This window comes from Bos taurus, chromosome 22 (genome assembly GCF_002263795.3).
Source record: "Bos taurus isolate L1 Dominette 01449 registration number 42190680 breed Hereford chromosome 22, ARS-UCD2.0, whole genome shotgun sequence".
NCBI classification, from domain to species: Eukaryota; Metazoa; Chordata; class Mammalia; order Artiodactyla; family Bovidae; genus Bos; species Bos taurus.
In genome coordinates, this window is record NC_037349.1 from 11,846,297 (window position 1) to 11,859,606 (window position 13,310).

General features: G+C 55.9%; 1 protein-coding gene across 3 annotated transcripts in view; it reads left to right on the forward strand.

The window, feature by feature from the left end:
* ACVR2B (activin A receptor type 2B) overlaps positions 1-9,468 on the forward strand; it is a 29,790-nt gene extending 20,322 nt beyond the window's left edge. The window contains 10 exon segments of one of the 3 annotated variants that reach the window (NM_174495.2): positions 2,873-3,080; positions 3,328-3,437; positions 3,592-3,743; positions 3,822-3,965; positions 4,481-4,624; positions 4,942-5,090; positions 6,663-6,777; positions 7,427-7,565; positions 7,671-7,801; positions 9,135-9,467. In NM_174495.2, the coding sequence (NP_776920.1) occupies positions 2,873-3,080; positions 3,328-3,437; positions 3,592-3,743; positions 3,822-3,965; positions 4,481-4,624; positions 4,942-5,090; positions 6,663-6,777; positions 7,427-7,565; positions 7,671-7,801; positions 9,135-9,329 (1,487 nt within the window). In that variant the 3' untranslated portion in view covers positions 9,330-9,467. 3 annotated transcript variants of the gene reach the window in all.
* Positions 9,469-13,310: the final 3,842 nt, after the last annotated feature.

The following is a 13,310-nucleotide window of genomic DNA, read 5'->3' on the forward strand; positions in this document are numbered from 1 at the left end:
CCCCGGGAACCAAGGGCAGAGTGCAGTGGCTGGCTGGCTGCTGGGGTCTGTGGTACCTCTGAGAGCTGTTGGCTGAGCTGAATGTTCCCTAGACCCAGAGCTCGGGGGACCCCAGGGGAGGCGTGGCTGCTCCGGCTGCACCCCCTCCCCCAAAGGTCTGCCTCAGGTCTCCAGCACTCTCTGTCTCCCCATTAGATTTCCCCCTTGTCTCCCCAAGTGCAAGTTGGGTACATCCAAGGCCAGCTGGCCTGGGAAACAGACCTTGCGTGTCAGAGCCCATCTATTCAGGTCCATCCTGCTTTCAGATCGTGGGTTCCGAGTGGAATATGCGTGTGGTTCTGTGTGTCCAGGATTGGGGTTTCCGTGTCTCGCCTGGACTGGGGGCTTGGGGAGCACCAGGGGTGTCTTCCCACCGAGGTTTAGACTCCTTGGAACATAAGGACCACCTCTTGGGGACACTGCTGCTTGTATACCTGTTTCCTTGAGAGGCTAGTGCTCAGGTCGGCTGGTGCTCGGGGTAGAATGAACCCCTTACCCTCATGTCTTCGGGGGAGGTGCCCCTCTGGGCTCTGAGGCAGCAAGTGCGGGCACAGCTTCTTCTCCTGCTGGGATGGGTGAATGGGCGGGGGTTGGGGGAGCCTCCTGTGTAGGGGGCCCCGGCTCTATGAGCGTGGGCAGGAGCCCTGTGTCTATTAAAAGGCGGAGGCGGCCTTGTGGTTGGAGTGTTGCCAGAGGCTATAAATAGCTGAGTGTGTGCAGGAGTGCCAGGGAGGAGGGAGGAGGGGGATTCCTCTCCAGCTGGCAGCAGAGTCTGGGAGTGGGGGGGCATGCAGCCTCCCGGTCTCCCCGAGTCCCCCTGGGGGACAAAGCTCTTGCAGGTGTGGGTGTGCACACCCCCAGCCTGACGGGGCGGGGGGCTTGTGCTGTGATGAAATGGCGTTGGCAGTGGGGAGGGGTCTGACTTTGATATAACAGTGATGGTGCCAGGCATCTTTCTCACTTAAAATGCAATAACTCAAGTCATTCTTGGGACAGCCAAGGAAGTGGGTTCGTTAGCATCCCCTTTACCCGAGTGGGGAAACACAGGCACGAGGTGGTTGGGGCACTTGCCAGGAGGTGTCCAAACCAGGACCTGAATGGGGTCGAGGCCCCTTTTTTTCAGTTGGTGTGTGGGGTTCGCCGGGTGGCGCTAGTGGTAAGGGACAGCCTGCCCGTGCGGGAGGCGCTGGAGACATGGGTTCCATCCCTGGGTCAGGAAGATCCCCTGGAGGAGGGCACGGCAACCCACTCCAGTATTCTTGCCTGGAGAATCCCATGGACAGAGGAGCCTGGCGGGCTGCAGTGCATGGGGTCACAAAGAGTCAGACACGACTGAGCGACTTAGCATGCATGCACGTGTAGGAGGATCTTGTCAGGTGTGGGTCCATGGTCATCCTGAGCCCTGGGTCTTAACTGGAGCCTTGAGATTTGGAGTTCCCAGCCCTGTCCGCATGGGTCCTGCTCACAGTAGTGGCCAGAGGGGTCCCTGCTTGGTCAGTAGCCTGGAGAGAAGAGCTGGGCCAAGCTTGGGACACTCCTGCTGTGTGCTGACTTCTCTCTTTCGGCGGGCTCCCAGCTTTATACGGGGCGCGGAGGCTTGTTGTCTGAGCGCAGATGGACCTTAGGGCTTGGGCTGCAGGCTGAGGCCATCCCTCGTTTTCCCCTCCCTTGACAATCCAGCTCCAGCCAGGAGAGAACTATGTCCTTCTGTCTGATTATTGGTCCATCCTTCTTTCGGTGCCTCTGCCCATCTTTCCAGCCTGTGTCTGGACCTGGTTCTAGCACTCAAGACAGTTAAGGTTTCTGCTGTCAAAGCATCAGCTTTGCAGTCCTGTGGGGGAAGCCCACAGGATTAGGAAGCAATCATCAAGCACATTTGTAATGTTTTGTTTCTTATATGAGTGTTTATTATGTTATTGTCTCTGGGGGGATTATCTTTGGTTGCATTATTTTTATACTTTTTGAATGTCTGGAAAAACCCTTTAAACAGCAATAGGCAATTAGTCACAGGGGATAAATGAGGTGATGGAGGAAGTGCAAAGGCCTGTGGAAGTGGAGAGTAATTGGCCTGGCCTCCAGGGAGAGAGAAGAGCCAACATTTAAAGGAGAAAGTGGGGAACGTCTTGCAGCCAGAGGTAGTAACTTGTGTGAAGCCTGGAAGCCGAGCATATTCAAGAGCCTGGCAATGTTGTGTGCTGCAGTCGGGGGAAGGAGGGTGGGGTTGTGCCCAGCACCTGTCTGTAGCCCAGCTTGGGGGTCCGGCCCACAGGTCACCAGAGGACCCCCACTAGATTTGCTGCCATGGATGCAGTGGGTCCTGTGTGCCCTCTGGATTGGGGGCTTTGCAGAGTATGCAGCTGCCAATGCTGCTGCAGGTCGGCGGGGGGAGGGGGAGGTGTGGGCATCGTTGGCACCAGCATGGGCCCTGCCACAGTGTTTCCATCCCATTCCCTCAGCCCCACCTCTCGCTAGCAGAGCTGCTGAGACAAGACAGAGCCATGGGCAGGAAGCTGCGCTCCTAGTTTCTCCAAAGTGGTCCCCGAGTTTTGCACGAAAACCACCTGGGACAAAGGGGGTGGTTAAAACACAGATCCTGCCCCCACTCCAGTTGGCAGGGTCTGGGCTGGGCCCAGGAATAGGCATGTCTAGCATCACCCTCCCGCCCCACTCCAGCACACACGGTGATTCTGACATGCCTGCGGTCGCAGGGAGGCACCCGGAGCTCCGGGTGTTGGCCGAGCCCCTCCCTGTGCACTGGCTGCCAGTCTGTGCCCGCCCCTCCTCCAGCCCAGGGGCCTGGGGCGGTTCAGCAGCAGCTGCCTCCTGGGCACAGGTTCGGGGCGCGGGGAGGCCGAGACACGGGAGTGCATCTACTACAACGCCAACTGGGAGCTGGAGCGCACCAACCAGAGCGGCCTGGAGCGCTGCGAGGGCGAGCGGGACAAGCGGCTGCACTGCTACGCCTCCTGGCGCAACAGCTCGGGCACCATCGAGCTCGTCAAGAAAGGCTGCTGGCTGGACGACTTCAACTGCTACGACAGGTGCCGGCACCCCCGAGGCCGGGAGTCTGGAGTCCACACGGGCTGTCGCCGGGTCCCAGCCCTCCCGGGTTTTGAGGTCCCCAGTGATGCTGGAAGGGTTGTCCCCGCCTTGGATCTGCGTCCCGCTTCTGGGGAGCCCGACCCCCACGGTTCCCCATAGGATCTCTGTCTGTGGGGAGGGCTTTGGCTGGGCCGCCCTGGGAGTCTGTTCCTCAGCCGAGCTGTGGATGGGAAACTGTGCCTCCAGGCAGGAGTGCGTGGCCACCGAGGAGAACCCCCAGGTGTACTTCTGCTGCTGCGAAGGCAACTTCTGCAACGAGCGCTTCACCCACCTGCCCGAGGCGGGCGGCCCAGAAGGTGAGGGCGTGGGGGGAGCAGATGTGGGCCGGCTTTGGCCCCCAGATGCTCGGCTTCTGCGTGGGGTGGGGAGCGGCTGCAGGGGTCTCTGGTCTGGCTCTGGAGGTGCGCAGGTAGGCGCACTGTGTGACGCTGGGCTCCGTGTGTCCCCTAGTCACGTACGAGCCACCCCCGACAGCCCCCACCCTGCTCACTGTGCTGGCCTACTCGCTGCTGCCCGTCGGGGGCCTCTCCCTCATCGCCCTGCTGGCCTTCTGGATGTACCGACATCGCAAGCCCCCCTACGGCCACGTGGACATCCACGAGGTGAGACGGGGGTGGCTCGGGGTGGGGCGGGGTAGATCCTATTATGGCCAGATCCTGTTAAGCCCTGGATCTCCCTAGGACCCTGGACCTCCACCCCCGTCCCCTCTGGTGGGCCTGAAGCCTCTGCAACTGCTGGAGATCAAGGCTCGGGGGCGCTTTGGTTGTGTCTGGAAGGCGCAGCTCATGAACGACTTCGTGGCTGTCAAGATCTTCCCACTCCAGGTGTGTGTCTGCCTGTGGTGGGGGGAGTCTCCAGGTCATCTGGCTGGGGCCTGAGCCCTCCTGCCCAAGAGCAGTCCATACCCTGTGTAAGCGGGGTGAGAGAGGAATGGGCCCCATTGCGGGTGGCGGGCCTAGGGTAGAGCTTTGTGAAACCTTGATTTGCAGAACTTCAGTCCACCCTGGTTTTCAGGGTTTTGCTTTGACATCAGGTTCTGCTTAGAGGCCCTGGACACAGGCTAACGGAGCCATTGCCCAAGACACTTGGCAGAACCAGGCCTGCTCTGCTTCTCGTTGGTTGGGTGGTCCTGGGCCACTCATTTCTGTCACTCTGGACCTCAGTGCCCCCTGTCGTAAATCAGGTGCTGGCCTTAGTGATCTCAGGGCTCACCGCTGGCCTGTGGTCCTTGGCCCGGCTCAGTCCTGCCCTGCGCCCTGACAGGCTGAGGTTGGGAGCGGGTGGGAAGCTGCCAGGCGGCATGGCTGCGGTGGGGTTCAGCCGCGCCTCCCTGCTTCAGGACAAGCAGTCGTGGCAGAGTGAGCGGGAGATCTTCAGCACGCCTGGCATGAAGCACGAGAACCTGCTGCAGTTCATTGCCGCTGAGAAGCGAGGCTCCAGCCTGGAGGCAGAGCTGTGGCTCATCACGGCCTTCCACGACAAGGTGAGCCTTGCCCTGCGGACCCTGCTCCCGCGGGAGGTGACCATGGGCCCACCGTGGCCTTCCCCCGAGGTCCCCGTCCACGGGTGTGGACACGAGGGTCTGCAGGAAGAACCCCTCTCCCTGGGATCAGTTCTTGCAAACAGGAGTAGTGACTTCATGATTATCACTGTCTGACATCACCCGCTTCCCAGCCCCTCCTGGCCTCGTCGGTGCCAACCTCCTGGTGGGGAGCTCAGCCATCTGACCCACGGGTACTGCCCTCCAGGGGCAGGGCTGGGTCCTGCCCGCGTGCCCAGAGCCTGTGCTGTCTCCCGTAGGGCTCCCTCACGGATTACCTCAAGGGGAACATCATCACATGGAACGAACTGTGTCACGTGGCAGAGACGATGTCTAGAGGCCTCTCATACCTACACGAGGATGTGCCCTGGTGCCGGGGCGAGGGCCACAAGCCATCTATTGCCCACAGGTACCTGGGTTAGCAGTTGCCCTCTCTTCTCTTGACCTGGAGCCACAGAGAGGGTTAGAGGTTGAGGGCAGGGCCCGGTGGGGGTGGTTCTCAGTTTCATAAACATGCTTAGCCGCTCTGTGGTGTGTCAGGGGCAACCCTGGCCCTTCCCCTGACTTCCACCCTTGTCTGCTCAGGCTGTGGTCTTGCAAGCTGGTTCTCTGGTGCCCTCCAGTGGCCACAGAAGGAAGTGCTGATTCTGTCCCTGGTTGGAGTTCTGTGCGTTGATCCTTGCTGTATTAGAGCATACATATCCTGTTAACTGTCAGAGTGACGACGTGTGTATACGTGTGTATGTAGCCTCTGGAAAACTCTGTAGTCCTGGGAGAATGAGCTTTAAGAAAGGCAAATAACGGATTATTATGAAAGGAATGTTGACCTTGCAGATCCCCTGAAACAGTCTCGGGGATTCTCTGGAGTCCTTGGATGGTGCTTTGAGAGCCAGTCTGTTTGTTACCTTATCACAGTGGCAGGCACTACTCTAGACACTCCGAAATGCCAAGTCCTTTAAGCCTCCTAACTGCTCTGTGACATAAGCACTATTTTCCCCAGCCCTTCTTACAGGTGAAGGAACAGCAGCACAGAAAAGATGACCTAGTTTAGTGTGGCAGGGAGGCTCCTCTCTGACTGTGAGGGAGCCTCAGATTCTGGGGTTCAAAGCTGCAGGGCCACAGTGGGCATAACATGAATGACATAGGGCATTGACTGTAGGAAATTACCGTTTCTGTAGGTCAAACACGGTTGAATGCTGACTCTTCATTGGGTCCAGGCTAACAATAGTGCATAGTAAGTGTGCCGGGGTGGCTCGTCCGTCAGTTTAGTCCTCAGAGTAAGGCTGAGACAGGCATGAGGAAGTTGAGGACCTGCTAGGGAAAGGCAGGGCTGAGCGCAACCCCAGCGCCCACTGCACCACCTCCAGAGCAGCCCGAACCTCTGGGGCAGCAGTCCCCAACCTTTTGGCAGCAGGGACCAGTTTTGTGGAAGACAGTTTTTCTACGGACTGGGGTGAGGGTGGTTTCAGGTTGATTTAAACATGTTACATTTCAGTGCACTTTATTTTTATTATTACTGTATTAGCTCTACCTCAGATCATCAGGCATTAGATCGTGGAGGTTGGGGACCTCTGCTCTGGGGCCTGCTCAGAATCAGGCAAATTCATTGAAACTTCTCTTTTCACTTACATCCCAAACGGTGTAAATTCTTGCCAGGAAACTTACATCCCCAGCTGCAGTGCCCCTCCTCAAACCCTCTGAGAATGTGAGGGCTGGCCTTTGATGCTGGGGACTAGACGGGGGTTGGCGTTGCTGTGACAGCTCTGGTCGGAGTGCAGTTAGGGATTCTCACACTGACGGAGGGGAGTGTCCTAAAGCTGCCTGCCTGTGTGGCTTCGTGGAACTCCAACCTGGTGCAGACCCTGCTCCCCACAGGGTGGGATGGGCCCCGGCTTAGGGCTCTGGGAGTCCAGGTGGGAAGGCAGGAGCAAGGTCGATCGGACCACAGGTTCGGCTCCCTCTCAGTCCACTGTCTCCACAGGGACTTTAAGAGCAAGAATGTATTGCTGAAGAGTGACCTCACTGCTGTGCTGGCTGACTTTGGCCTGGCTGTTCGGTTTGAGCCAGGGAAACCTCCGGGGGACACTCACGGGCAGGTGACGAGCCTCAGGGGATAGAAGACAGGGGTGGACATTGCCCTTCTGGTGTCAGCTGGCAGGGGACAGGGGTCACCCCGTGAGCTCAGAGTTGTCTGAGAACCCTAGGGGCTATGCTCTCATTTCACCAGTGGGGAGGTGAGGCCTGGAGGGTGGCATGGCTTCCTGCGCCGGTCAGCGAGAAACAGATTTCCCTTCCCTCTTTCAGTAATTATTAAACAAGATAAAAATAAGATAAATAAATAAGTGTATATTAAGAATCCAAATCAAAAACCTGGAGAAAAAGTAACCTAAAGTTAAACCTGAGCAGATCATCCTAAAACAACTGCTGTTAATATTTTGAACTATTCTCCCCCTTCTGTTTTTGGTGGCAGTCTCAGTAAAATACACATTATCTGTGGAGCCCCTTGTGGTGTTGATGGAGTAAAGAGGCAGCGGTTCTGTGGTAGATTACTACTGTCTGGAGTCATATTCACAGTCGTCATTGCATCGTGCCCCTTGTAGGCTCCCCGCCCCCTCCTCCCCACGACCATCGGGGACAGCTGTCATTGTCGATGACCCTGCTGTGCACACGGGCTGTAGCTCCCATGTCCTGTGAGTGCATCTCTACATGCTTGGTGACCACAGCCCCTCCCCTGTCCTCACGCAGGTGGGCACGCGGCGGTACATGGCCCCCGAGGTGCTCGAGGGAGCCATCAACTTCCAGAGAGACGCCTTTCTGCGCATCGACATGTACGCCATGGGGCTGGTGCTGTGGGAGCTCGTGTCCCGCTGCAAAGCTGCCGATGGTGAGCAGGGCAGGAGCCCCGAGCGTCCTGGGTGTGGTGGGGGAGAAGTGGGGCAGTCGGGTGACCCCCTCCCAACCCCGCCTCGGGACTCACTCTCTCCTCCAGGACCTGTGGATGAGTACATGCTGCCTTTTGAGGAGGAGATCGGCCAGCACCCGTCACTGGAGGAGCTGCAGGAGGTGGTGGTGCACAAGAAGATGCGGCCCGCCATCAAGGATCACTGGCTGAAACACCCGGTGAGGGCCGGTGGGGGGCGCTGCGGAGGAGGCTGTGGGCACAGGATGCTGACGCCAGGAGGGGAGCTTCACCCAGCGTCCTGTGTGGCAGGGCCAGAGGGCAGGGCTCAGGCCGCAGGACCGGCCCCCCCTCACGCCGGGGCAGTGCCTCCCTTCCACCTGGGGAGTGTCTGTGCGGGTTAGTGCTCTCCAACTGGGGCGGCGGCTCTGGTTTTGACCCCAGAGAGTGATGGGACCTGACACATGGGATGGAAATCCTGGATCTGTCCGTCAGTAGCTGGGTGACATCAGGCAAATTGCTTTAATTCTCTGAGCTCTTGTCTCCTCAGGGTAGTATTAGATTTAAGGAGTTGCTGTACTTCACTGGGCAGGACACCTATCACTTAAGTGTTTAATATGGCTTAGCTCTGATGAAGTAATCGCTTTTCCCTGCCCTCATCAAGTTTTTGAGCCTGGGCTGAGCTACGTGGCATCTGGGCCCCTCCAATCTGGGGACATGTACAAAAGACCCCAGCTGTGGAAACCGTTAACATTTCTTGGATATTTGCCTTGAGCTCCATTGAATCCTTTTCCCCTGGCACCCTAGGGTTAATTCAGAAGGACACCATTGGGGGCTAGCCCTCTTCCCACATGGTCAGGGGTTGACCTGTGGAGGTCAGGTTCTGCTGCCGTGCTGCTTGCTCTGTGAAACCCAAGACTGCAAATGGAGAAAATTTAGGCACAGGGAGAGGGATGCTGGGCCTTACCTTCTGCCTCAGACTTTCAGTTTCTCAGGGCAGAGATGCTGCGGTTGCCAGTCCAGTTCTCTGATGTGGAACAGGTCCAGAGGGGTCTGAGTGTGGCCTAGTGCCAAGCAGGCCGGATTGTTCCTGGGTATGGATGGGCACTTTGCTCATCTTGCGGCCTTTCCCAGCTACACGCAGTTGGTTCCAGCACAGGGTGTCAGGCCACATTCCCTGGACTCTGGGGAGGTTCTGGGGGCCGTGGGGAAAAGGGTGGGATGAAGTCCCCCTCTGTCTCCACTGTAACTGCACATTGGGCCCCTGTGTGATTTGGGTTTTGCCTGAGATTTTGTTGCAGTGTCACCACTCCAAGGCAGGCAGCCTCGTGGGGCCCTGGACTCCCTTGTTGAGTACTGAGGTTCCGTGGCCCTTTCCTGGGGGCTGTGGAGGAGGCCGGTGGGCTCAGGATGCTGACTGCTGGCAGGGGAGCTTGCCCCAGACCCCTGTGGACAGGCCTGTGGGCTCAGTCCTCAGGAACATCACTGGTTTGCTTGTCCTCACTGAGGGCCACCAGCAAAGGCATGTGTTTCCCCTCTTCCGCCGGCATGCAGGGCCTGGCCCAGCTCTGCGTGACCATCGAGGAGTGCTGGGACCACGATGCAGAGGCTCGCCTGTCTGCGGGCTGTGTGGAGGAGCGAGTGTCCCTGATCCGGAGGTCGGTCAACGGCACTACCTCGGACTGTCTTGTCTCCCTGGTGACCTCCGTCACCAATGTGGACCTGCCCCCGAAGGAGTCGAGCATCTAAGCCCAGGACACGAGTGGATCTCCAGACTCAGTAGATCTGAAGAGGAAAGGAAAAAAAAAACAAAAAAAAAGTTGTGTTTTGTTTTGGAAATCCCATAATACCAACAAACACATAAAATGCAGCTGCTATTTTACCTTGACTTTTTATTATTATTATAATTATTATAATTATTATTATTAATATTATTTTTTGGATTGGATCAGTTTTTACCAGCACATTGCTCTACTGTATCGCAAACAGCGGACACGTCAGCAGGCGTTGAGGTGCTGAGCTGTGAATGCAGAACCAGCGCCATGCTGAAGAGCCTCGGCCACCTCCCGCCCTTCGGGGTCCATTTTTCCCCGCTTTCTCTTTGTTTGTTGTCTCAGAACCTGTGACACAAAGAAACCCATCCTGTCTTAGGAAACTTAATGCTGCAAACTCTACCTAGAGGAACCTTTGAAGACTGTTACATAAGAACACATCTTCCTCATGGGAGGAGTTTCCCTCTGCCCTCATCCCCCTCCCGCCTCGCCTTTTACTGTGTTTTTCTCCCTTTTTAGACAGTGAGTTTAAGAAACAGCAGGCGTGTCTTTTCACGGATTAACGGGTGTTGTCCTGACCGAGGAAAAACTGGGCTGAGGATGAGGATGGTTTGGACTGGAGGGAGGACGGAGCTGGGGGTGGGTTCTGGAGCAGAGTTACACTGGACTCGGGCACACTCGGAGCAACATCCTTTGCTATGAGACTACTTCTCAGGTAACCCGGAATCGAGGGGAAGGATAGCATGGAGGCCGAGCATGAACGGCAAGAGCGGGGTTTGGAGAAAGTCTGAAATCAGGTGTGGCTCTGGCCCATCTGTGTGCCCTGTCCAGTTTTTCTTTTCACCCATTTGGGCTTGGGCATAGGACACAATATTTTTTTCTACCCTGATTTTAAGGTTCAGCGAGGGTAGAAATCATCACGGTTTAGTGAGTACAGTCTTCATGAGACATTATACTGTAAATATCTATAATGGAGGAAAAGTTGAAATAGTTTCCTCCTGGAGCAGTTCAGGGAAATGGCCACGGGGGGGCGCCCTGCACAGCCGGGGCGAGAGGATTTCCTGGGTCTGGCCTGGCCAAGGCCTGTCTCTCTGGAGAGCCCCAGAGTCCTGCAGCGCTGGCTCTGTCTGTCCCTTTATGTAGCTTGTGAACACAGCTTTCTCCAGACCCCCTTACAAGAGGTGCATATTCGAAAAAACCGTTTCTCTGTTTTGCCATAACCTTGCTCTCGTCAGTGAATGTTCCTAATGCTGCTGTTTCAACCTTTGACTTTTTTTTTTTTAATTTATGAAACATGCAAATTTTTAAAAGAAAAACAAAACACACACATCCACACAAATGCTTTGCTATGTGGCTTCCGAGGTTTAAATTTTGAAAAGTAAAAGAATTAAAACTTCACGACCACAGACCACCTCAAACCAGAAATACCTCAGAATTTTCTACTTGTGTAAGGTTTATTATATATTTTATTAGTTGTGTTGTCTCGTAGTAAGTATATTTTAATGTAAGTTGGCTTTTATGACAAGAAAGTTTAAAAGAAATAGAGAAAAAGAAAAAAAGTTGTGAGTCTTCTAGGGAATGCTCCCGTTTTTCGTTGATAACATCCCCTTGTAAATAATTGTCATCCACTGTGGGTTGGCTGTCTGGGCTGAGTCTGGGCATTCATCACTCTTATTGTGAAGGCGTTTCCTTCCCATTGCTTTAGACCATTTTATGTGAAAACTGGATCTCTTCACCTGGAGGGTAGGCGAGTTGGTGGGCAATGGGGAGAGGTTGACTGGGGTGAGAAGGGGGGTTGCCTCCTCCTGAGTTTTTTGGAGGTTCCGCTGTTTCCCTCGACTTGAGAGGTCATTGTTCAGAATGACGGGCGACCCCACTTTAACCTGGGAAAACTGTGGCCTTTAGACCCCCATGAGGTAATTTTACTTGAGACTTAATTTCTTAAGCAAATCAGCGGTGGCGCAAGGGGAACTGACCGGCAGGTCCCTGGAGCCGCACTGCCCGGGCTGCCTGTGACGGCCGGGCCGGGTGGCGGGGGCGCTGGGCCCCCCAGGCTGGGTCCTCCTCTGCGTGTTTGGACACAGTGCGGTGGGAGGTGAGCTTTGCTTCATGGGTCAAAATGTGAGCTGGCCAGAGTGGCTCCAGGGACAGGTTTTTGTTTTTTTTAGTAAGTTATTTGTCTATTTCTTCTTCCTTTTCTTTTTAAAACTATTTTGTGCTGTGGTATTTTTTCCTCCCTCGGAATGATTTTTAACAGCAAAACAGGCCTTACAGCAGTTGCTTTTCTTTTCCACTTATTTCTTTCAGAAGCTTTAAAATATTTATTAAAAAGTGCCATATCTGGTTTCTCCAGCTTTTTCCTTATTTAGGTAGGCAGTGCTTGGCATCTCTACTTTTCAACCCTCAGAAGAAACAAATAAACCACTAAGAAATGTAGCTGATTTCCGACAGGAATGATCAGATCCCTGATCCTATCCCGTGTGGAACACTGAAGCCCAGCCTCTGTTTGGTTTTAGGTTTCCTCTGGGCAGTTTTTCTTTTGTGTGCTGGCTTGATTCTCCGGAGAGCAAGTTTTGCCCTGCTATGGGGCCTCTTTAGGCTGAGGCAGGGATTGGGGTCCCCCTCTGCTGGCCCTGTGCCCAGCCACTGTCACTTCCTCAGGGCCGTGGCACCAGAATGAGGTGTCAGGAATTGGCTCCCGGGTGGCGTGTCTTGGCAGAGGGCTTCTGGTGGCGTGCTGTGCCGAGTGTCCCTGCCCATGATCGTGGCCAGGAGAAGGTGGGCGTCTCTCTCCCAACATGCCGCTGGGGCCTGGGGGGCTCTTCTGCCTCTGATGAAGTCATCTTTGTCCTCACGAATCCTCTGGGGAGCCAGCCATCCGCGGCTCCAGCTTGTGCCGACAGGCTTGTGGGGCTCAGCCTGTGCTCATCTCCACAGATGCTTCACGCACTCTCCATTTCCAGGGAGCTCATATCACTCCTACATTTTTTTTCTTTCCCTCCAAGCTCTGTGGAAGAGTGAGAGCTGTGGAGTCTGGTCTCATCGTCCCTGCCCCGTTCAGGATAGGAGGGTGGCCAAGTCAGAGGACAGAAGTGGCCCAGGACCCCTGCCCCTTCCTCCAGAGTGTGCTGTTGTCCAGTCAGGCTCCTGGCTGTGGAGAGTGTCTTCTCTTTGGTCACTCGTGGAGAGGTCTCCACTCACTCCAGTGTTCTTTCTTGGAGAATCCCAGGGACAGAGCAGCCTAGTGGGCTGCTGTCTGTGGGGTCGCACAGAGTCGGACATGACTGAAGCGACTTAGCAGCAGCAGCAAGGGAGGTCTCCTGAGCCAGAGGGAGCCAGGAGTGAGCAAGGGAAGGAAGAGACACGTGGGGACAGAGGTCGCTGTGTCACAGTGTCCTGCAGAGGACTCTTCATCACAGGCCATGGAAGGGCATGGGCGTTAGCACATCCTGGGGCCATTGGTCCCTCCCAAGGACTCAATCAGAGTCCTTCTCTGGTTGAATTACTTGGGGTGAGGGCCACAGCCAGGTCCTTCTGAGGAGGAAGGGAGACCCAGCCCGGTGGCAGTGGGGTAAGCGCCGTGAGCCTGGTGTTCAGATGGACTTCTTGTTTTCTTGGCTCTCAGTAGGGACCCCAAGGGCTCAGTCCTGCTGGGGAGGCTTCCTTACACGGGCCAGCTGCTTCTGATGCAGACTTCATCCTGTCTGCAGGGGGCGGCATGTGTCCAGAAGAAGAGGGACCTTGTGCAGCCTCGGACAGCCTCAGGATGCTTGAGCCGCCCACTCTTGCTTTCTCAGCCAAGGGAAAAATTTGCTATCTCCAGGCCCCCGAGGTGGTTCTCCCTCTGCCCCCAGGGACCAGGCCGACCCTCCTGTCATGGCTGGTCCCTGCCTTAGGGAGCTGAGCAGGGGATCCTGCAGTTCTCTGTCTCCTTTCTCTCCAGCTGGCCGCCGTGCTG